This window comes from Bombina bombina, chromosome 6 (genome assembly GCF_027579735.1).
Source record: "Bombina bombina isolate aBomBom1 chromosome 6, aBomBom1.pri, whole genome shotgun sequence".
In the NCBI taxonomy this organism is placed as follows: domain Eukaryota; kingdom Metazoa; phylum Chordata; class Amphibia; order Anura; family Bombinatoridae; genus Bombina; species Bombina bombina.
In genome coordinates this window covers 1,127,707,420-1,127,733,163 of record NC_069504.1, presented here as the reverse complement: position 1 = coordinate 1,127,733,163, position 25,744 = coordinate 1,127,707,420, and the positions used below count along the sequence as shown (strand labels likewise).

Genomic DNA, 25,744 nt, shown 5'->3' with positions numbered 1-25,744 from the left:
ATGACTGTGCAATATTTTCCTTTTACAACACTTTCCAGTTTGACTACAATCAGGAATAAAGTACACACACATTATAATCACTTTGCGAGAAGTTGCAGCAGTCTTATTGTTTATTACTTACATTACTATTAAAGAAATGTTTAGAGCAAGCATAACAATAGGGTCAGGAAAGTATGTGGTATCATTGCACTGGGTCTTAGGAGAAAATGTTTGAAGATCTCTGTTCTAATCTGTAATTTTACAACTATTCCCCTGCTCTACTGTGTGTTTAACCCCCGCAAAAGAGTTAAACACACAGTAGAAATACCGTTCGGGACTTGCAGAGCATTGCTGGTCCCGAGCAGAACCCGCCACTGATCCAGAGTCGTGAGACAAAAGTTGCTGATTGGATCAGTGGCAGGTTCAGCCCAGGCCCAGCAGTGCTCTGTGGGTCCCAAGCAGCACTTCTACTGTGTGTGTTATTCCCTTTGTGGGGGTTAAACCCACAGTAGAACATGGTTGAAAGTCGTAAAATGAAATGCCCCGCCGCGAGTTGTATCTGCCCCACTGTTCTGCTGCGCGAGTTGTATCTGCCCCGCTGTTCTGCTGCGCGAGTTGTATCTGCCCCGCTGTTCTGCTGCGCGAGTTGTATCTGCCCCGCTGTTCTACTGCGCCTGTACTGCTTTTAACTCTTCTTTGTGTGGTCTTAGTCTGGATACAATTTGTGCAATAAACTAACGCGGTTGCTGTAAAACTGTATTTAAATCATAACTACATGCTACTGAACAAGGCTGGCTGCTCCTTTATATACTGCGGTTACCCAGAGCCAGACTGCACAGATTCCTATAATCATTTGACGTAACTTAGAACTCTGATTGTTGTATTTTATTTATTAACTCTTCTAAGTCTGCGCAAATACTCAGTATAGCAGCTACAGAGAAAAAAACACATTTGTTTTATATACATGATATGTTTGTGCAAGAAGTGTATGTTTTACTCTAAAGCTTTATTGACACATAGATCAGAGAATACATATACACACTGACGTGGCTGGAAAATGTTCCAGAGATACACATGATGGCATTTTCACTCATTGATTCAAATTTGTTTTCTTAAACAGTGGAAATTTCTAGCCGTGTAAACATATAGTGGTCAGAAAACTCTCTAGTGCTTCAGAGGGACGGAATATACTGGTCTAAACAAGTGTCTAGCCATTATATATAAACTCATTATTTACAAAACCCACACAATCTTCTTTGTAAATAATATCTATTATTCTCTATATTCATTTGTAAACAATATGCAGACATATCCTGTGTACTGATTGGTATCCCTGTGCAGAATATGTTTCATTTTGTTTTTTCTTCAGATTTCTAGAGCCCACAAAAACAGCTGTTTTGTCCCATGAGCCAGTAAACAAAAAGATCTTTAGAGCTGAATGCACATTATATAGACATATATAAACACACATGTACATATATACACACTGTATGGGCAAAAGTATGGGGACAGCTCTACTGATTATTGAGTTTAGGTCTTTCAGCCACACCCATTGCTAACAGGTGCGTATTACAGCATACAGCCATAAAATCTCCATAGACAAACATTTGCAGTGCAATAGGTCGAACTTAATAACTCAGTAACCTTAAACATGGCTCTGTCATAGGATGCCACCAGTTAGCTCTACTGGATCTGCTCGGTCATCTGTAAGCGATTATTATTGTGAGGTGGTGTAACAGCTAAACCACAAAGTAGTAGATCACACAAAATCACAGAGCTGAAGCACATCGCTATAGGTTGCTTATCATGTGATGCATCACTCAGTACCGAGAGCCAAACTGCCTCTAGAAGTAATTTCAGCACAAGAACGAAGAACGGTGCGTTGGAAACGCGTTTCCATGGCTGAGCAGCTGTACACAAGCCTCACATTATTATGCACAATGCTAAGCATCGGCTGGAGTGGTGTAAAGCAGCAGCCACTGGACTCTGGAACAGAGGAAATGTTCTCTAGAGTAATGAATCGCGGTTCTTGCAGTCTGATGGAAGGTTCTGGGTGTGACAGATGCCAGCTGGAGTGCATAGTGCCTACTATAAAGTTTGGTAGACTAGGGATAATGACCTGGGGCTTAGGAATAGGCACTTTAGTTCCAGTGAATGGTCACCTTAATGCTACAGGTCACAAAGACATTTTAGACAATTTGGTGCTTCTAACTTTGTGACAGTTAGGGGAAGACCCTTTCCTGTTCCTGCCCCTGTACACATGGTTTAACAAGCTCGGTGTAAGTTTATACAGCTGTTAAGGGGTTTAATATGTAGTCGGGATCAGAGAGCTCCACAGTTAAACAAGTTCAATGGTGCACAGGGGTTCACAGTTAATTAAATGTAGAAAAAAAGAAATGAAAAACAGGTGTGAAATAAACGCCAATGAACTAGAACTATATTTCTTAGTGATATGCTAATATTACTCTTAATAATCCCTTATGAATTATTACACTCACTATAAAATATTAACACACAATCAGTAGCTTAAAGGGACATTAAACACAAATTTTTTCTTTCAAGATTTAGAAAGAGCAAGCAATTTTAAACAATTTTCTAATTTATTTCTATTATCTAATTTGCTTCATTCTCTTGATATTCTTTGCTGAAAAGCATATCTAGATAGGCTCAGAAGCTGCTGATTGGTGGCTGCACACAGATGCCTCGTGTGATTGGCTCACCCATGTGCATTGCTATTTGTTAAACAAAGGATATCTAAAGAATAAATCAAATTAGATAATAAAAGTCAATTGGAATGTTGTTTAAAATCGTATTCTCTATCTGAATAATGAAAGAAAAATTTTGGGTTTAATGCCCCTTTAATTAAACTACCTGCAAGGACATAACTCACAAGTCCTGCTTCAGCAATGCAAACGTATTACAATGAGGCTATATAAACATTAATACAATATGCAGATTAAATATAAATACACAGCACTGAATTAAACATCAATATTACACTAATACATGTGCCCATACTATATGAGAGTGTGTGGTGTGCGTAATAGAGGTTTTTAGCAGAGAGATACTCACATGTTACTACCAGAGCAAAATCCCAAAGAAAAAGAGAGGAAGAACCTTGTGTGTGTAGGGACTTTATTGTAAGTTTTTCATCCCTCCCCCAATGATGAGGTCACTCATATGCAAGCCCACTTTGTCATGTCCAGGTATATGATTGCAGCCATGCCATGTGGTTGGGGAAAGGGAATATGGTCACACAAAGGGTCTCTATATATTTCACTTAAACCAACTGGTCATAATTAAACAGGGCCTGGTAATGTGATCTTTCTACATTCCAGTATCTGAATGAGGAGTTAACCCCTTCCTGACCACAGTGAGATGCCATATATTACCACTTCCTGACCACATCTGAATTCAGATTATGCCATTATTACAAGGTGACCCCTAGTTCAGTACTCCCCATACTTCCAAATTCAAAAACCAACCAACATACAGGGTATATGTCTATAGAAGGTACCACACAACAATTGTATGGATTCTAAAATAGAAAATGTTTATTATGTCACACACCATCCCTGTGAAAAGATTTAGATAGAGGTTAATTATTTACAGGGATCTGTAAGACACCAAAAATAACAATTACAACATAAATAGCTCCCTATACTCTAGGATAGTGGCTACTAAATTTCCATATTTATAGGATCATCTTCATATGCATACGTTATGTATCAAAATGGATTCACCATTTCCCTAGAAAAACAAATAGTTGCTCTGTCCGTTGCAGAGTAGTTGCTGTAGCAAAAGCCAAGTTAGTTAGTAAGCAAGGCAAATGATGCAGAGTAAAAGAAGACAAGAGGGGCGCCTCATGTGTATATCAGTATGCCAGACAATAAGAATAATGAAAAAAATCCAAATGGGTACTCACATTTGGCCCAAGTACACTTATGTACTGGTAGGTGCAAGCTGGTAACTCAGGGTGTACCGGCTAACCCTTTCCAGTATGGCGAAGTGATCCAACTTTATCAATGTGGCACAGTAGTACAATTATATGGCTGCTCTCCTCCTCACAGAATAATCCAGAGCTAGATAAGAGACAAGAGGGGCGCCTCATGTGTATATCAGTATACCAAACAATATAGAGGCATAGACAACCAAATGGGTACTCACATTTGGCCCAAGTACACTTATGTACTGGTAGGTGCAGACTGGTAGCTTGAGGTGTACCAGCTAACCCTCTCCAGGCGTAGATAAATCAGTGCAGGGGGATCCTGCCACATTCACTGCTGGTGGATAGTCAGCAGTGGGTAAGACTGCTATAGGAGGTAATGGACCAAAGCTTGTATAAAACAAGTTTAGTTTATTAAAACAAATATTAAAAACATTGACAAGCAATGGTTACAATACAATGCGTTTCTCAGCCCTAGCATGGGCTGTTTCATATGCCAGGGTATCTAAAGTTATGAGCACAACTGTGTGTATGTGTGTAACTATATACAACATTTAAAGTTAGGAGGAGATAAAAGGCGAGTTTAAAATCCTCCACTACGCACAAAATATAGAAAAAATAACTCATTGTGTAGTTCATTAACAAATCTAGACAGGCCCGAAGGCTTGTTTTCCCACAGAAAACCTCTGAATTACATTGTTTCCAATGCAGCAAAGGATTCTGGGTAAGATATGCAAATTAAGTACACAATGACACACCTTTTTACTTCAGTCTGCTTTTCAGCAGATTCCCTTTACGCCAAAGTATCGCTGTTCACACAGCTTATAAACTTAGCTAGGGTTAGTGCAGCAATTCATAACCATACCTGGACAGACTGTTTCGTAGTATTTGCTACTCATCAGCTGGGAGAAGGTTTGAATCACTGCTGGGTGAAGCTGATTCCGGGCAGAATACAGCAACATTTAAAATTAGGGGGAGATAAAAGGCGAGTTTAAAATCCTCCACTACGCACAAAATATAGAAAAAATAACTCATTGTGTAGTTCATTAACAAATCTAGACAGGCCGAAGGCTTGTTTTCCCACAGAAAACCTCTGAATTACATTGTAATGCAGCAAAGGATCCTGGGTAAGATATGCAAATTAAGTACACAATGACACACCTTTTTACTTCAGTCTGCTTTTCAGCAGATTCCCTTTACCCCAAAGTATCGCTGTTCACACAGTTGCATTGGAAACAATGAGTTATTTTTTCTATATGTTGTGCGTAGTGGAGGATTTTAAACTTGCCTTTTATCTCCCCCTAATTTTAAATGTTGTTGTATTCTGCCCGGAATCAACTTCACCCAGCAGTGATTCAAACCTTCTCCCAGCTGATGAGTAGCAAAAACTACAAAACAGTCTGTCCTGGGATGGTTATGAATCACTGCTCTAACCCTAGCCAAGTGTATAAGCTGTGTGAACAGCGATACTTTGGCGTAAAGGGAATCTGCTGAAAAGCAGACTGAAGTAAAAAGGTGTGTCATTGTGTACTTAATTTGCATATATTACCCAGAATCCTTTGCTGCATTGGAAACAATGTAATTCAGAGGTTTTCTGTGGGAAAACAAGCCTTCGGGCCTGTCTAGATTTGTTAATGAACTACACAATGCGTTATTTTTTCTATATTTTGTGCGTAGTGTAGGATTTTAAACTCGCCTTTTATCTCCCCCTAATTTTAAAGGTTGTTGTATTCTGCCCGGAATCAACTTCACCCAGCAGTGATTCAAACCTTCTCCCAGCTGATGAGTAGCAAAAATTACGAAACAGTCTGTCCTGGGATGGTTATGAATCACTGCACTAACCCTAGATAAGCTTATAAGCTGTGTGAACAGCGATAATTTGGCGTAAAGGGAATCTGCTGAAAACTTAAAGCAGACTGAAGTAAAAAGGTGTGTCATTGTGTACTTAATTTGCATATCTTACCCAGAATCCTTTGCTGCATTAGAAACAATGTAATTTAGAGGTTTTCTGTGGGAAAACAAGCCTCTGGGCCTGTCTAGATTTGTTAAGGAACTACACAATGAGTTATTTTTTATTTTTTCTACATGTATGTGTGTGTGTGTATATATATATATATATATATATATATATATATATAACGCACGCATGCACAATGTATGTGAGGTTTATTTGGGTGTTTTAAACTGTCGATCTAATGTTATGGAAGAGCTAGAGAGAAAAAAAAAAGAATGCCATCCGCTGTGTTTGGATATAAATGCCAGTTTCTTACTACACAATCTGCTGTGCTAACCACTGTGCCTTGTCTGTGTTGTGTTTGCCAAAGATGCCAATGTGTGAGGGCAGATTCTGATGATCACGCACGAGCTACTGAAATCTAAGGGAACTTATTAGTGGCACAGGGTAAAGACATAAAGTACAGAGGCTATAAATATTGTGAGGCCTTCTGTTAAAGGGACACGGATGTCACGTGCATGCTAGTCCTGAGGCTACCTCAATATGTGCTCATGGGAAGGAGCTAAGTTTAACAAAGTAAAGAGAAAGGGTTTAATGTGATAAGTAAAAAGCTCTCTCTGTAAATCATTACATTTTCATTGTTACTTACACATCTCATTAACCATTGCTGGTGTTAAGATAAACAGGGCATTTTATAGTTTGCTTTTATCTTGCTTTTTTAAGCTCATGATTTAGTGAAATGGTGTAATTGAAGTTAGCTGATGTGATGTTATATCCATTACATTTTACACATTTTATATTAGAGGCATTTTATTTATCAGTGTGAATCGTTGCCGAGTTGGGAGACCGTCACGTTTAGTTAATGGCACTTTATGTACTGAAACAAATAGTGATTTGATAAAAAAAAGAGCATCTCAGTTGCACTCACTTCTAACAGAATATGAACTCAATCAAGATTAGAGACCAGAAAGTGCAGAACTAAAATAAAACAATAAAATGAGACCCTTATCTTCAGTGATTGTTATAGTAATAATGGGCTCATTTTGTTGTGCTGTTGTGATCAGGGATCATATTGTGTCTTTCACCTAATAAAGATTTGCTGGTGTAAATCACATGTTGTGAAACTCAATATAGGAGGATTTTTAGTTAAAATGTTCTGTTTATAGTACATTGTATTGAATAACATCAGGTATAGAATCCTTAGATCTGGGAATTAGCTTTTATTATTTATTTGTTTCCATTTCCTGTGATTTAACTAAATCCTACTGAGTTTCTATTAAGTAACTGGCACCACCATTTTTAAACCCTTAAAGACCGTGACATACCATGTACGTCGCTGGTCGTTAAGGGTTTTCTTTTTTTATATTAGAGCGGGTCGCAGTGCAAGTGGTGGGTCCACTCTATTATACGCTCCCTCCTCCCTTATTGTCACCGGAAATAGAGATGTACTTCGATTATCACATTTTTCGTTCCCATGGTATTCTTTGTTGAAGAGATACCTAGTTAAGCATCTGGAGCACTACATAGCAGTAAATAGTTCTGCCATCTAGTGTTTTTGAAAAAATGCTGCCATATAGTGCTCTTGAGATTTTTTTTCAACAAAAGATACCAAAAGAACAAAGCAAATTGATAATAGACTTAAATTAGAACGTTGTTTTAATTTACAAGCTCTAGCTGTAACATGAAAATAAAATATATATATTTATTTTTTAATTTCATGTCCCTTTAAGTTTACTCCTTATCTATATTGTCTGCTGAGAACATTTAGGTACAGATATTAAACAGGTAATAAAAAACTGTGCAAACAAAACTGTGTGGAACATAGGATTGTTAAAGTAACTATTTAACAGGGGTGCCAGACAACCTTGTTTTATATCTGTCCCCAATTGTCCTCAGCAGAAGAGAGATAAGGGGGAAAACTTAAAGGAACATTTAGGCCAAAATCAAACTTTCATGATTCAGATAGAACATACAATTTTAAACAACTTTCCAATTTACTTCTATGATCTAATATGCTTTGTTCTTTTGGTATCCTTTATTGAAAAGTATACCTAGGTAGGCTCAGGAGCAACAATGTGCAACTGGAAGCTAGCTGCTGATTGGTGCCTGCACATATGTGCCTATTGTCATTGGCTCACCAAATATGCACAGCTAGCTCCCAGTAGTGCATTGCTGCTCCTTCAACAAAGGATGCTAAGATAATTAATCATATTTGATCATAGCAGCACATTTTAAAGTTGTTTATAATTGTCTGCTCTATCGAAAACATAAAATAAACATTTTGGTTTCATGTCTCTAAGTTTAAACATGGCAGCATCCATTACATCATAGAAAGTAAACTGATCCTAAGGCTAATTATTTATTTATATACATCATTATCTCTAATATGTATTTACGGTTTAATATTATTGTAACCCCTTTGTGGAGGAATAATGTACTAGTCAGGTTTATATATGCTGTTCTTGCCTTTGACAAAACAGGATGTGCGTCAGGCGTTTTGTGGCATGGTCCGGTCCTGGCCAGGGGCCCTTGGTATTGTATTGAAATTGAATCGTTTTTGGTATTAGATATTTTTATATACCTGACTAGTACAGGAACACACAGCTTTTCTAAGTCATTATATTGGAGTATAGCAGATGGCCCATCCCTTTTTGTGCTCTTTTATGGGAGGCTTAATAGTCACCGGTAGACTGTAGTGAGGGGCCTTTTTGCTTGGTGTTACCCAATGTAATGGGGATAGTTACCTATATTGTACTTGTCTGGTATTATTGTGCTATAGACTATATGTGTTTATGTAGGATCATTATTGTACTATAGACTATATGTGTTTATGTAGGATCATTATTGTACTATAGACTATATGTGTTTATGTAGGATCATTATTGTGCTATAGACTATATGTGTTTATGTAGGATCATTATTGTGCAATAGACTATATGTGTTTATGTAGGATCATTATTGTACTATAGACTATATGTGTTTATGTAGGATCATTATTGTGCTATAGACTATATGTGTTTATGTAGGATCATTATTGTGCTATAGACTATATGTGTTTATGTAGGATCATTATTGTACTATAGACTATATTTGTTTATGTAGGATCATTATTGTACTATAGACTATATGTGTTTATGTAGGATCATTATTATGCTATAGACTATATGTTTATGTAGGATCATTATTGCACTATAGACTATATGTGTTTATGTAGGATCATTATTGTGCAATAGACTATATGTGTTTATGTAGGATCATTATTGTGCTATAGACTATGGGGCCCATTTATCAAAGGGCTTGCGGACCTGATCCGATACTGCGGATCAGGTCCGCAAGACCTCGCTAAATGCGGAGAGCAATACGCTCTCCGCATTTAACATTGCACCAGCAGCTCACAAGAGCTGCTGGTGCAACGCCTCCCCCTGCTGACTCGCGGCCAATCGGCCGCCAGCAGGGAGGTGTCAATCAACCCGATCGTATTCGATCGGGTTGATTTCCGGCGATTTCTGTCCGCCTGCTCAGAGCAGGCGGACAGGGTTATGGAGCAGCGGTCTTTAGACCGCTGCTTCATAACTTGTGTTTCTGGCGAGTCTGAAGACTCGCCAGAAACACGGCCCTTCAAGCTCCATACGGAGCTTGATAAATGGGCCTGTATATGTGTTTATGTAGGATCATTATTGTGCAATAGACTATATGTGTTTATGTAGGATCATTATTGTGCTATAGACTATATGTGTTTATGTAGGATCATTATTGTGCTATAGACTATATGTGTTTATGTAGGATCATTATTGTGATTTGGACCATTCATGCCCCTGTATGATTATTTGTAACTGTTTTTATTTAATTTGTATTCTCTTGATGTAATAATAAAAGTTTTACTTTATTTTCCTCATTTTTTGAGGGGTGAGACCCCTCTTTTGATTCTAGACTATTTTCTTTCTCTGTGTATGGTTAACCACTGACAGCCAAGGGGTTAATGCTTGGGAAGTATTTTATTTGTTGTTTGTAAAGCTCCAGCGAACTCTTATTAAACACTTTACATATTAAATACTGAACAATGTATCGTCATTTGTAACGTTTAATAATGTGTGTTTTTTTTCAGCCTGTAATGAATAACGACAAGCATTGCTTTGAATGCTACGGTTATGACATCATCATTGATGACAAGTTAAAACCGTGGCTTATAGAGGTAAAAACAATATTACGCTTATTTCTCTATGCTGCAGAACATTCAGATCCAATTGTGAGAACTAAAAAAATATATAAAAGGTAACATTTAAATCATCAAATTCTTGAATATTAATAGTTATTTCACTACTGATTTCCAGTGTAAATACGGCCCAGCTATAACCTGAGCCTTTCCCATATGCCCAGTGGGAGGAATGCTGCTTGTGATAGGAATATTGGATGATTATTCACAGCTCGTGGGAGGAATAAATAACAACTCTTCATATGCTAAATGCAAATATCTATAAAATATGTCCATGTTGTTTACGTCACTCTCTTGCTATAGAGCTTTTGCTGACGCAGAAACCACCTGCATCTTTGTCTCCCAAAGCAGCACAAAGCTATTGAGAGCAGCACAAAATCTCAAAGCTTTTGTGGATTTTTTAAAATGACCGTATTTTAACCCCATAGCTACCAGAGAGAACATTATATACCATTGTGCTGTAGCCGAGGAGTTAAGCCATTGATAATGTTAGTGATTTGGCTACTTTCCTTTTGCAGGTTAATGCTTCTCCGTCTCTCACCTCAAGCACGGCCAATGATCGCATACTCAAATACAACCTCATTAACGACATACTGAATATAGTAGTTCCTAACGGGGATATTCCTGACTGCAAGTGCAGCAAATCTGTACCCAAAGATGCTCTGGGAAACTATGAAATCCTGTAAGTTATTCCTGTAGTGTTCGTTGTTTAATTTAAAGTAAAAATACTGCTGTCAACAAAAATAACTAAAGGGATTTAAAGGGACCTCAAACACCAGTTTTACTTTGGCCTTTGATGTTCTATGTTATGGTAAGATACGGTGAGGGTGTTGGGGGGGCAGCATACGGTGAGGGTGTTGGGAGCAGCATACGGTGAGGGTGTTGGAGAGCAGCATACGGTGAGGGTGTTGGGGGGGCAGCATACGGTGAGGGTGTTGGGAGCAGCATACGGTGAGGGTGTTGGAGAGCAGCATACGGTGAGGGTGTTGGGGGGGCAGCATACGGTGAGGGTGTTGGGGGGGCAGCATACGGTGAGGGTGTTGGGGGGGCAGCATACGGTGAGGGTGTTGGGAGCAGCATACGGTGAGGGTGTTGGGAGCAGCATACGGTGAGGGTGTTGGGGGGCAGCATACGGTGAGGGTGTTGGGGGGCAGCATACGGTGAGGGTGTTGGGGGCAGCATACGGTGAGGGTGTTGGGAGCAGCATACGGTGAAGGTGTTGGAGAGCAGCATACGGTGAGGGTGTTGGGGGGGGCAGCATACGGTGAGGGTGTTGGGGGCAGCATATGGTGAGGGTGTTGGGAGCAGCATACGGTGAGGGTGTTGGAGAACAGCATACGTGAGGGTGTTGGAGAACAGCATACGGTGAGGGTGTTGGAGAGCAGCATACGGTGAGGGTGTTGGAGAGCAGCATACGGTGAGGGTGTTGGGGGGGGCAGCATACGGTGAGGGTGTTGGGGAGCAGAATACGGTGAGGGTGTTGGAGAGCAGCATACGGTGAGGGTGTTGGGAGCAGCATACGGTGAGGGTGTTGGGGGGGGCAGCATACGGTGAGGGTGTTGGGGGTAGTGATGTGAAGTTCGGTTCATCCTGATGAATCGGTTCATTTCGGACAGTTCGATTAACTGAACCGGTTCATGAACCGATTCATCAGTTCACCTACTGATCACGTGATGCGCTTGAGGGGCAGAGCAGAAGAATCGCAGATTCAGTACAGACGCAGCGATTCTGAATCATTTAGAATGAGTCCTGAGTCACTGTGTCTGTACTGCTCTCTGCTGCTAGTTGCTTCAGACCAAACCCCCGATCCTGAAGCCCTTGTCTGCATTTTTTACATATGTTTTCCAATTAAATAATAAACACACGACAACCCTAGGTTCAGTCACAATCAATGAATGTGGACCACATAATCCCTGTTGTCAGATATATATATATATATATATATATATATATATATAACCACCTCAAAACACATATCTACTTAATACTTTTCCCCTGAAAATTATATATAAAGTTTAATCAATTTAAAACACAAATAATTACAATAATCTAGACATTACAATTTAATGCTAGTTAGAACTTAAAAACCTGGGGGGGGGGGGGGGGGGGGGGGGGGGGGGGGGCGGGGGGGATCGGCTCACTCTAGCCTAGGATGATATATATGAGTGCTGTGCTGTTGAATCAGTGTACTGTGTACTGTTAACTCAGTAGCAACTGAGTGATTCATAGCAGAACCAGAGTTATAACACAGTTGCTAATGAATCACTGAGTTAACAGTACACAGTACACTGATTCAACAGCATGTAATATGATCCTAGAGTGAGGTCTCATAGCAGAACCAGAGTTAAAACAGAGACCTCACTCTAGGATCATATTACATGCTGCCTGTGGAACTGAACTGTTACAAACGAATCAGTTCAGTCTGGTGAACTGATTCATACAGTTCAGTAAAAAGAACCAGTTCAAATGAACGATTCGTTCATGAACTGCACATCACTAGTTGGGGGGGCAGCATACGGTGAGGGTGTTCGGAGCAGCATACGGTGATGGTGTTGGGAGCAGCATACGGTGAGGGTGTTGTAGAGCAGCATACGGTGAGGGTGTTGTAGAGCAGCATACGGTGAGGGTGTTGTAGAGCAGCATACGGTGAGGGTGTTGTAGAGCAGCATACGGTGAGGGTGTTGGAGAGCAGCATACGGTGAGGGTGTTGGGGGCAGCATACGGTGAGGGTGTTGGGGGCAGCATATGGTGAGGGTGTTGGGAGCAGCATACGGTGAGGGTGTTGGAGAACAGCATACGTGAGGGTGTTGGAGAACAGCATACGGTGAGGGTGTTGGAGAGCAGCATACGGTGAGGGTGTTGGAGAGCAGCATACGGTGAGGGTGTTGGAGAGCAGCATACGGTGAGGGTGTTGGGGGGGCAGCATACGGTGAGGGTGTTGGGGAGCAGAATACGGTGAGGGTGTTGGAGAGCAGCATACGGTGAGGGTGTTGGAGAGCAGCATACGGTGAGGGTGTTGGAGAGCAGCATACGGTGAGGGTGTTGGGGGGGCAGCATACGGTGAGGGTGTTGGAGAGCAGCATACGGTGAGGGTGTTGGGAGCAGCATACGATGAGGGTGTTGGAGGGCAGCATACGGTGAGGGTGTTGGAGGGCAGCATACGGTGAGGGTGTTGGAGAGCAGCATACAGTGAGAGTGTTGGAGAGCAGCATACAGTGAGAGTGTTGGAGAGCAGCATACAGTGAGAGTGTTGGAGAGCAGCATACAGTGAGAGTGTTGGAGAGCAGCATACGGTGAGGGTGTTGGGGGAGCAGCATACGGTGAGGGTGTTGGGGGCAGCATACAGTGAAGGTGTTGGAGGGCAGCATACAGTGAAGGTGTTGGAGGGCAGCATACAGTGAGGGTGTTGGGGGGGCAGCATACAGTGAGGGTGTTGGAGGGCAGCATACAGTGAGGGTGTTGGGGGCAGCATACAGTGAGGGTGTTGGAGGGCAACATACAGTGAGGGTGTTGGGGGGGCAGCATACAGTGAGGGTGTTGGGGGGGGCAGCATACAGTGAGGGTGTTGGGGGCAGCATACTGTGAGGGTGTTGGAGGGCAGCATACAGTGAGGGTGTTGGAGAGCAGCATACGGTGAGGGTGTAGGAGAGCAGCATACGGTGAGGGTGTAGGAGAGCAGCATACGGTGAGGGTGTAGGAGAGCAGCATACAGTGAGGGTGTAGGAGAGCAGCATATGGTGAGGGTGTAGGAGAGCAGCATACGGTGAGGGTGTAGGAGAGCAGCATACGGTGAGGGTGTAGGAGAGCAGCATACGGTGAGGGTGTAGGAGAGCAGCATACAGTGAGGGTGTTGGGGGCAGCATACGGTGAGGGTGTGTGAGAGCAGCATACGGTGAGAGTGTTGGGGGCAGCATACGGTGAGGGTGTTGGAGAACAGCATACGGTGAGGGTGTTGGGGGCAGCATACGGTGAGGGTGTTGGGGGCAGCATACGGTGAGGGTGTTGGGGGCAGCATACGGTGAGGGTGTTGGGGCAGCATACGGTGAGGGTGTTGGGGGCAGCATACGGTGAGGGTGTTGGGGGCAGCATACGGTGAGGGTGTTGGAGAGCAGCATACGGTGAGGGTGTTGGGGCAGCATACGGTGGGGGTGTTGGATAGCAGCATACGGTGAGGGTGTTGGAGAGCAGCATACGGTGAGGGTGTTGGGGCAGCATACGGTGAGGGTGTTGGATAGCAGCATAATTGTGAGGGTTAAAATTACTTTAATGTGTTACATTCCATTTATATTTGTTTTATATTCCAGCATTTTTGCATAATTTACATTCCATAACTCTATTTCCAAGTGTTATTAATGCACTCACTTCATTGACACAGCACTTGGACATTCCTTGCATTACATAGTTAGTGTTCTCATCTGTCCAGTAGATGTCTGTTTTATCCTCGGTGCCATCTGTGTGTTTGGTACTTATAGCCCTAAACTAATAGGGGATATTCAGTCACAATCACTGGTCTCATTGCAATTTTGTTTTCATTCACAGTGCCAGTGAGCACAATGCTGTTCCATACTCACCTAAAACTGCATCATGTTGTCCTATACTCATATTATTCAAAAGAACAAAAATATCGTCCAGCTGCTGTATTAGAAAAGACCTTTATTTTTCACAATGCAGGGTCCAATAAAATTAAATAAATAAGACCATTGTTGTGAGAAATAAAATACTAACATTTATTTCAAAAGCAATACAATAATGAATAACCAGAGAAAGCATCTCCTGTAACTGTCGAACTGATGCCGTAATATTTAGAAATGTAAGTATTTGGAGTATCCAAAATACATAAGAAAAACATTCTTTCCACCATAGAACATTTGGTAAAAACAGAAGAAATGGCAAGGGGAAACTATATAAATTATTATAACAAGAATAGGGAGAAATTTATATATAAATTATTATAACAAGAATGGCTGTTCAAATCAGCCAATAGGATTTCAGTAGCTCTCATCCTATTGGCTGATTTTAAAATGTCAGCCAATAGGAATGCACGGTACCCCATATTTAAACGGGTACCTTGCTTTCAAGCTTCAGTGTAGGGCGGTGATCGTATAAAGAGGATCCCCGACGCTGGATGCCTGCGCCGCTGGCAAAGATGCTCCGCGCCTCCACAGCTCTGCGCCACCTGGATGAAGATAGAAGATGCCCCTGCGATGGATCAAGATGTCGCCGCCTGGATGAAGATGGATGTCTGGACTTCAGGAACCGTGAGTAGATTTCCTGGGGTTAGTGATAGTGTTTTTTCTCCAACATTGGTGTGTCCGGTCCACGGCGTCATCCTTACTTGTGGGATATTCTCTTCCCCAACAGGAAATGGCAAAGAGTCCCAGCAAAGCTGGTCACATGATCCCTCCTAGGCTCCGCCCACCCCAGTCATTCTCTTTGCCGTTGCACAGGCAACATCTCCACGGAGATGGTTAAGAGTTTTTTGTAGTTTTATTCTTCTATCAAGTGTTTGTTATTTTAAAATAGTGCTGGTATGTACTATTTACTCTGAAACAGAAAAGGATGAAGATTTCTGTTTGTAAGAGGAAGATGATTTTTAGCAGACAGTAACTAAAATCGATTGCTGTTTCCACACAGGACTGTTGAGATGAAGTAACTTCAGTTGGGGGAAACAGTTAGCAGTCTTTTCTGCTTAAGGTATGACTAGCCATATTTCTAACAAGACCATGTAATGCTGGAAGGCTGTCATTTCCCCTCATGGGGACCGGTAAGCCATTTTCTTAGTTAAACATAAAAGAATAAGGGGCTTCAAAAAGGGCTTAAAAACTGGTAGACATTTTTCTGGGCTAAAACAATTGCTTTACTAGGCATATTATGCAGATTCTAACTAATTATTGGTATTATAATCTTGGGGAACGTTTAGAAAAACGGCAGGCACTGTGTTGGACACCTTTTTCAGATGGGGGCCTTTCTAGTTATAGACAGAGCCTCATTCTGGGACTGTATAGGGGTTAAATGTAAAATTTAAGGGTTAAAGCTCTGAAATTTGGTGTGCAATACTTTTAATGCATTAAGACACTGTGGTGAAATTTTGGTGAATTTTGAACAATTCCTTCATACTTTTTCACATATTCAGTAATAAAGTGTTTTCAGTTTGAAATTTAAAGTGACAGTAACGGTTTTATTTTAAAACGTTTTTTGTGCTTTGTTGACAAGTTTAAGCCTGTTTAACATGTCTGTACCATCAGATAAGCTATGTTCTATATGTATGAAAGCCAATGTGTCTCCCCATTTAAATTTATGTGATAATTGTGCCATAGTGTCCAAACAAAGTAAGGACAGTAATGCAACAGATAATGATATTGCCCAAGATGATTCCTCAAATGAGGGGAGTAAACATGATACTACATCATCCCCCTACTGTGTCTACACCAGTTATGCCCACACAGGAGGCCCCTAGTACATCTAGTGCGCCAATACTTATTACCATGCAACAATTAACGGCTGTAATGGATAACTCCATAGCAAATCTTTTATCCAAAATGCCTACTTATCAGAGAAAGCGCGATTGCTCTGTTTTAAACACTGAAGAGCAAGAGGACGCTGATGATAACTGTTCTGACATACCCTCACACCAATCTCAAGGGATCATGAGGGAGGTTTTGTCTGATGGAGAAATTTCAGATTCAGGAAAAATTTCTCATCAAGCTGAACCTGATGTTGTGACATTTAAATTTAAATTAGAACATCTCCGCGCACTGCTTAAGGAGGTGTTATCTACTCTGGATGATTGTGACAATTTGGTCATTCCAGAGAAATTATGTAAGATGGACAAGTTCCTAGAGGTTCCGGTGCCCCCCGACGCTTTTCCTATACCCAAGCGGGTGGCCGACATAGTAAATAAAGAGTGGTAAAGGCCCGGCATACCTTTTGTTCCCCCCCCTATATTTAAGAAATTATTTCCTATAGTCGACCCCAGAAAGGACTTATGGCAGACAGTCCCCAAGGTCGAGGGGGCGGTTTCTACTCTAAACAAACGCACTACTATTCCTATCGAAGATAGTTGTGCTTTCAAAGATCCTATGGATAAGAAATTAGAGGGTTTGCTTAAAAAGATTTTTGTACAGCAAGGTTACCTTCTACAACCAATTTCATGCATTGTTCCTGTCACTACGGCAGCGTGTTTCTGGTTCGAGGAACTAGAAAAATCGCTCAGTAAATAATCTTCGTATGAGAAGGTTATGGACAGAGTTCAAGCACTTAAATTGGCTAACTCTTTTGTTTTAGATGCCGCTTTGCAATTAGCTAGATTAGCGGTGAAAAATTCAGGGTTTGCTGTCGTGGCGCGCAGAGTGCTTTGGCTAAAGTCTTGGTCAGCGGATGTGTCTTCCAAGACAAAATTGCTTAACATTCCTTTCAAAGGTAAAACATTATTTGGACCTGATTTGAAAGAGATTATTTCAGACATCACTGGGGGAAAGGGCCACGCCCTCCCACAGGATAGGTCTTTTAAGGCTAATAATAAGCCTAATTTTCGTCCCTTTCGCAGAAACGGACCAGTCTCTAATTCTGTATCCTCTAAGCAAGAGGGTAATACTTCACAACCCAAACCAGCCTGGAAACCAATGCAAGGCTGGAACAAGGGTAAGCAGGCCAAGAAGCCTACCACTGCTACCAAAACAGCATGAAGGGATAGCCCCCGATCCGGGACCGGATCTAGTGGGGGGCAGACTTTCTCTCTTTGCTCAGGCTTGGGCAAGAGATGTTCAGGATCCTTGGGCGCTAGAAATAGTTTCTCAAGGTTATCTCCTGGAATTCAAGGAACTACCCCCAAGGGGAAGGTTCCACAGGTCTCAATTATCTTCAAAACAAATAAAGAGACAGGCATTCTTACATTGTGTAGAAGACCTGTTAAAGATGGGAGTGATACATCCAGTTCCAATAAGAGAACAAGGAATGGGATTTTATTCCAATCTGTTCATAGTTCCCAAAAAAAAGGGAACATTCAGACCAATTTTGGATCTAAAGATCCTAAACAAATTTCTCAGGGTACCATCGTTCAAAATGGAAACTATTCGAACGATCCTACCTACTATCCAGGAAAATCAATTTATGACTACCGTGGATTTAAAGGATGCGTACCTACATATTCCTATCCACAAGGAACATCATCAGTTCCTAAGGTTCGCTTTTCTGGACAAGCATTACCAGTTTATGGCACTTCCATTTGGATTAGCCACTGCTCCAAGGATTTTCACAAAGGTACTAGGGTCCCTTCTAGCGGTTCTAAGACCAAGGGGCATTGCAGTAGTACCTTACTTGGACGACATCCTGATTCAAGCGTCGTCCCTGTCAAAAGCAAAGGCTCATACGGACATCGTCCTAGCCTTTCTCAGATCTCACGGATGGAAGGTGAACAAAGAAAAAAGTTCTCTGTCCCCGTCAACAAGAGTTCCCTTCTTGGGAACAATAATAGATTCCTTAGAAATGAGGATTTTTCTGACAGAGGTCAGAAAATCAAAACTTCTAAGCTCTTGTCAAGTACTTCATTCTGTTCCTCGTCCTTCCATAGCGCAGTGCATGGAAGTAATAGGATTGATGGTTGCAACAATGGACATAGTTCCTTTTGCACGAATTCATCTAAGACCATTACAACTGTGCATGCTCAGACAGTGGAATGGGGATTATATAGACTTGTCTCCGACGATTCAAGTAGATCAAAAGACCAGAGATTCACTCCGTTGGTGGCTGACCCTGGACAATCTGTCACAGGGAATGAGCTTCCGCAGACCAGAGTGGGTCATTGTCACGACCGACGCCAGCCTAGTGGGCTGGGGCGCGGTCTGGGAATCCCTGAAAGCTCAGGGTCTATGGTCTCGGGAAGAGTCTCTTCTCCCGATAAACATTCTGGAACTGAGAGCGATATTCAATGCTCTCAGAGCTTGGCCTCAACTAGCAAAGGCCAAATTCATAAGGTTTCAGTCAGACAACATGACGACCGTTGCATATATCAATCATCAGGGGGGAACAAGGACTTCCCTGGCGATGAAAGAAGTGACCAAGATAATTCAATGGGCGGAGGATCACTCCTGCCACTTGTCTGCGATCCACATCCCAGGAGTGGAAAATTGGGAAGCGGATTTTCTGAGTCGTCAGACATTCCATCCGGGGGAGTGGGAACTCCATCCGGAAATCTTTGCCCAAATAACTCAATTATGGGGCATTCCAGACATGGATCTGATGGTGTCTCGTCAGAACTTCAAGGTTCCTTGCTACGGGTCCAGATCCAGGGATCCCAAGGCGACCCTAGTAGATGCACTAGTAGCACCTTGGACCTTCAACCTAGCTTATGTATTCCCACCGTTTCCTCTCATCCCCAGGCTGGTAGCCAGGATCAATCAGGAGAGGGCCTCGGTGATCTTGATAGCTCCTGCGTGGCCACGCAGGACTTGGTATGCAGACCTGGTGAATATGTCATCGGCTCCACCATGGAAGCTACCTTTGAGACAGGACCTTCTTGTTCAGGGTCCATTCGAACATCCGAATCTGGTTTCCCTCCAACTGACGGCTTGGAGATTGAACGCTTGATTTTATCAAAGCGTGGGTTTTCAGATTCTGTAATAGATACTCTGATTCAGGCTAGAAAGCCTGTAACTAGAAAAATTTACCATAAAATATGGAAAAAATATATCTGTTGGTGTGAATCTAAAGGATTCCCATGGAACAAGATAAAAATTCCTAAGATTCTATCCTTTCTACAAGAAGGTTTGGAGAAAGGATTATCTGCAAGTTCTCTGAAGGGACAGATCTCTGCTTTATCTGTTTTACTTCACAAAAGACTGGCAGCTGTGCCAGATGTTCAAGCATTTGTTCAGGCTCTGGTTAGGATCAAGCCTGTTTACAGACCTTTGACTCCTCCCTGGAGTCTAAATCTAGTTCTTTCAGTTCTTCAAGGGGTTCCGTTTGAACCCTTACATTCCGTAGATATTAAGTTATTATCTTGGAAAGTTTTGTTTTTGGTTGCAATTTCTTCTGCTAGAAGAGTTTCAGAGTTATCTGCTCTACAGTGTTCTCCGCCCTATCTGGTGTTCCATGCAGATAAGGTGGTTTTGCGTACTAAGCCTGGTTTTCTTCCGAAAGTTGTTTCCAACAAAAATATTAACCAGGAGATAGTTGTACCTTCTTTGTGTCCGAATCCAGTTTCAAAGAAGGAACGTTTGTTACACAATTTGGACGTAGTCCGTGCTCTAAAATTCTATTTAGAGGCTACTAAAGATTTCAGACAAACATCTTCCTTGTTTGTTGTTTATTCTGGTAAAAGGAGAGGTCAAAAAGCGACTTCTACCTCTCTTTCCTTTTGGCTTAAAAGCATTATCCGATTGGTTTATGAGACTGCCGGACGGCAGCCTCCTGAAAGAATCACAGCTCACTCCACTAGGGCTGTGGCTTCCACATGGGCCTTCAAGAACGAGGCTTCTGTTGACCAGATATGTAAGGCAGCGACTTGGTCTTCACTGCACACTTTTGCCAAATTTTACAAATTTGATACTTTTGCTTCTTCGGAGGCTATTTTTGGGAGAAAGGTTTTGCAAGCCGTGGTGCCTTCCATTTAGGTGACCTGATTTGCTCCCTCCGTTCATCCGTGTCCTAAAGCTTTGGTATTGGTTCCCACAAGTAAGGATGACGCCGTGGACCGGACACACCAATGTTGGAGAAAACAGAATTTATGCTTACCTGATAAATTACTTTCTCCAACGGTGTGTCCGGTCCACGGCCCGCCCTGGTTTTTTAATCAGGTCTGATGACTTATTTTCTCTAACTACAGTCACCACGGTATCATATGGTTTCTCCTATATATATTTCCTCCTGTCCGTCGGTCGAATGACTGGGGTGGGCGGAGCCTAGGAGGGATCATGTGACCAGCTTTGCTGGGACTCTTTGCCATTTCCTGTTGGGGAAGAGAATATCCCACAAGTAAGGATGACGCCGTGGACCGGACACACCGTTGGAGAAAGTAATTTATCAGGTAAGCATAAATTCTATTTTTTTTTGTTTTTTTTGTTTTTTTAAGATTAGGGTTGGTCAGTAAAAACATAATTTATGTAAGAACTTACCTGATAAATAATTTCTTTCATATTGGCAAGAGTCCATGAGCTAGTGACGTATGGGATATACATTCATACCAGGAGGGGCAAAGTTTCCCAAATCTCAAAATGCCTATAAATACACCCCTGACCATTACTACACCCGTGTGCAGACCACAGATGCCAAACCTGAAGAGCCCTAAAAATAGCATGGAGTTCTAAAATATTGATTGGTAACCTCGCCTCTTGAGATTTCCAAACCCCTTGTGCTGTCAGAGATCCCCAGACAGCTCCCCAACCTGAAAGACTTGCATCTGCCACCTCCATAGGAGGCAAAGTTTGTAAAACTGATTTGTGGGTGTGGTGAGGGGTGTATTTGTAGGCATTTTGAGGTTTTGGAAACTTTGCCCCTCCTGGTAGGATTGTATATCCCATACGTCACTAGCTCATGGACAATTACATGAAAGAAAGAGCTGAATGCCCTTTTAAGGGCAATGCCCATACAAATGCCCCTTTAGGGGCATTGGGTAGCTTATTTTATTTTTAGACTTGGGTTTTTTATTTTGGGGGGTTGGTTGGAAGGGAGGTTTTACTGTTGGGAGGAGCTGTTTAACTTAGGGTAATGCCCTACAAAAGGCCCTTTTAAGTGCTATTGGTAGTTTATTTTTAGGTTAGGGGGTGTTTTTATTTTCGATGGTTGTTTTTATAGGGCTATTAGATTAGGTGTAATTTTTATTTATTATTGGATCATTTGTTTATTATTTTTTGTAATCTTAGATATTTTAAATTTTTCGTAGTGTTAGGATTTTGTAATGTTAGGTTTTTTTATTTTTTGTTTCTTTCATTTATTTAAAATAGTACGGTTAGTTTAATTTATAGTTTAAACTTAAGTTTTTTTAATTTCACAGGTAAGTTTTTATTTATTTAAAGATAGTTATATTGTAAGTTTAATTTAAAGTTAGGGAGTGTTAGGTTTTGGGGTTAATAGTTTAATTTAGTGTGTTGCGATGTGGGGGACCGGTGGTGTAGGGGTTAATAGTTTTTTTATAGTGTTGGCGACGTGGGGGGCCGGCGGTTTAGGGGTTACTAGATTTATTTAGTGTTGGTGATGTGGGTGGTCGGCTGTTAAGGAGTTAATAAGTTTATTATAGTATTTGTGATGCGGGAGGGTGGCGGTTTAGGGGTTAATAGATATTTTAAGAGTGTTAGTTACTTTGTAACATTTAGTTATGAGTTTTTTTGAAACATTTTTGTTTTGCAACATCCATAACTACTGGTCTCAGATCGCGACGGTATAAGCTATAACGCTAGCGCTATAGCCTGTCCGAACAACTTGAAATACAGCGCTATTGAAAATCCCACACTCAAACACATTTTGTTACTGCAGAATGGTTCGTTGCATTACAGGCTAAAACACTTGCGGTATAGTTATACCGCCGCGACTTGTAATACGGGAGAACTACCATTCCACCCGCAATGGCCAATTTGTCAGCGGTATAGCCGTACCGCACAACTTAACGCAAAACTTGTAATCTAGCTGCAGGTTTCTTAAGAGGCTGCCTTAACATCTCACTTCGGTTTCTGTTCCATATTAAAAACGTAATTTATCTTCATCATTAGTAAAACTCAAACTGCTTCATGTCACTGATTTAACATTGAGTGGCACCGTCTGTAGCAATTCTTGTTCCTAGCTCGTTACTGAGTTTTTATCATTATTGTGGTTGACTCATTACTAGTGTCCTTTTATATTTTGCAGATATGATGAAGAGGCAGCACAAACTGACGGATCAGAGAAAGACTTCCGGAATCGAGCTGGACAGTCAGTTGGTCCCAGGGGAAGCCGAACCAGAGAGCTTGGGAGATCTGTACCTACAATGTGGAAATAGTACTGGCTACAAAAAGGATAACTACTCATTGGGCATGAGTGTGACAGAGCAGGGACGTGCATTACTTGCTTTGCACAAACAAACTGTCACACTAGATGAGGGACAGGTTACTGGGGAAGATGAAGAATAGTTCTATGGAAATGGCCTGCACAGATTGGTATGGGGAGAGATTAGAGATCATTCTGTGCTCTTCTTGCAGATGAGTTCCACTGATTACTCATTATTATGTTTAGAATAGAAAACCAATAAAAATCATGTGCCGTGATTACTTAAAGGGACACTAAACCCAAATTTTTTCTTTCATGATTCAGATAGAGCATGCAATTTTAAGCAACTTTCTAATTTACTCCTATTATCAAATTTTTTTCCTTCTCTTGGTATCTTTATTTGAAATGCAAGAATGTAAGTTTAGATGCCGGCCCATTTTTGGTGAATAACCTGGGTTATTCTTGCTGATTGGTGGATAAATTCATCCACCAATAAAAAAGAGCTGTCCAGAGTCCTGAAACAAAAAAGAAGCTTAGATGCCTTCTTTTTCAAATAAAAATAGCAAGTGAATGAAGAAAAATTGATAATAGGAGTGAATTAGAAAGTTGCTTAAAATTGCATGCTCTATCTGAATCATGAAACAAAAATTTGAGTTCAGTGTCCCTTTAAGTTACCAAGTAATGCAGGAAACCACATTTCTGAGCCACACAGAGCGTTTTATTGTTTCTCTCTCTGGCATAGTGAGGCATCGTTATTCACCATCTGCAGCACACTGTAGCGCTAATTGTATCCTTTGTCATAGACTGCTTTGTGCACTGATTTAACAGCCAGCTGTTTATTTGCCGTCACTGAATACGGACGGTCCTATGATACAAATGTGTCAAGAAAACGGCATATTTACAGTAGATCGGCTCCCTAGATTTGATTGTGCACAGATATGATTCAGAGAAAAGCTTAAATGACGTAGAATTTGTGTTTATGTAGCACACCTGGAGTGTGTACATAAGTATATGGAGAGTATTTTCATTTATCATGTTGACGTTTTTGTACTTAAAGGGATACTAAACCCAATTTCTTTCTTTCATGATTCAGATAGAGCATGTGATTTTAATGCTTGCTGATTGGTGGCTACATTTAGCCACCAATCAGCAAGCACTACCTAGGTGCTAAACAAAAAATGGGCCTGCTCCTAAGCTTACATTACTGTTTTTTAAATAAAGATAGCAAGAGAACGAAGAAAAATTGATAATAGGAGTAAATTAGAAAGTTGCTTAAAATCGCATGCTCTATCTGAATCATGAAAGATAAGAATTTGGGTTTAGTGTCCCTTTAATTGGTTTTCCTAAGTTTAATATATTAGATTGCTTGTATGTATATTCATGTATAAATTAGATCATTGTTTTCAGACCAAATGTCATTCAATATATTGTGATCAACCATATATTATAGCATCTGTATATATTATGACTCTGTATACCACTTGCAGAGCAGATCTAGTGCCCTGTGCATGTTTAGTAACTTGCTAGTTTACATTAAGCTCTGAGACAGATCATTGTTACAGATGTTACATTTACTGTCTTGCCAGAAGCCATGTGTTTTAACTGAATGACATTTTACTTGAAATTATTATATTTAAATTAACCTTTATTTATTAAAATGTGAACATGTGTGAATGTATTTATTTTCATTCTTATCTGTGTGCTGTATATATTAGGTCTGTGTTTCTGCCTATCCATGAGTGTCTATATAATCTACTGACCACCATATTATTTATTTAGACAATAGGTCAAGTAAGTGCATAATGTGCAGCCCTGGCTCTCTCTCTCCGGCAAGATATCCTTGTGTTCGCTACGTTTTATCCTGGGAGGTACTGGGGTATTTCATATTTCAGTAGTTTGCAGATCATAGTTTACCTGCTAGCCCTGTAGAAGAGGTTAAAGGTGATGCATCCTTCTTCTGGGTAAGAGTCTCAAATATCTGCAAAGAAAAGTTTTCTGTAGAAATACTGATTAAATGATGTGATGCCTTTGCAGTAGGTGGGTTTAGAATTCAAGTGCTATTCTTACAATACACATTGGAGAAAAAAGAAGAGAGGCGCCAACCATAGAGCAGTATCGTCGGGATTTCAAAGGCACAAATAGAACCCTCTCCCCACAAATACGATATACTCACAAACGAAGCGGCACGGTCAGAGTGCCAGTAGTAGCAAGTCGGGACTGTTAAGGGTCGCCCGACAGACACGCTGGGGCCAAGTACGTCACAATTCCTCCAATCAATGTGAAAGCTGCTCCAGAACACCGGCAACAGGATCTCGATGTATGGCAACAAGGTTGTATAGCTAAAAGCTACTAACTAGCATATACAGTAGTAGTGGTGATCTATAATCACAAAGCAAGCGTAAGTGTAAAAACAGCAGTAGTTTTATTATATAAACAGCTTACAATACACATTGTATTATTCTTTAATTACTAATGGATACTTTGCATTTGTCCTTTCATTGTTTTTAATACCACTGCTCTTCTGTACTGATGTGTTTTAGCTGTAGTCAGATATCCAATATGAAACACAAACAAAAACATATATATGATAGATAGATAGATAGATAGAATGCAGTTCTCTCAATAAAATAGATTTGGAGATATCTATATCCCTCTGAAAATGTGATTTTTACTCTTAATAGATTTTATCTTCTTTAAG

At 41.0% G+C, this 25,744-nt stretch overlaps 1 protein-coding gene across 1 annotated transcript in view; it reads left to right on the top strand.

Moving 5' to 3' along the window:
• Positions 1-24,724, top strand: part of TTLL1 (TTL family tubulin polyglutamylase complex subunit L1) — an 83,382-nt gene extending 58,658 nt beyond the window's left edge. Inside the window, exons 7-9 of the mRNA XM_053719100.1 lie at positions 9,985-10,071; positions 10,611-10,774; positions 22,930-24,724. Coding sequence (XP_053575075.1) covers positions 9,985-10,071; positions 10,611-10,774; positions 22,930-23,059 — 381 coding nt within the window. The 3' untranslated portion in view covers positions 23,060-24,724. The remainder of the gene's footprint in view (positions 1-9,984; positions 10,072-10,610; positions 10,775-22,929) is intronic.
• The last annotated feature ends 1,020 nt before the right edge of the window (positions 24,725-25,744 follow it).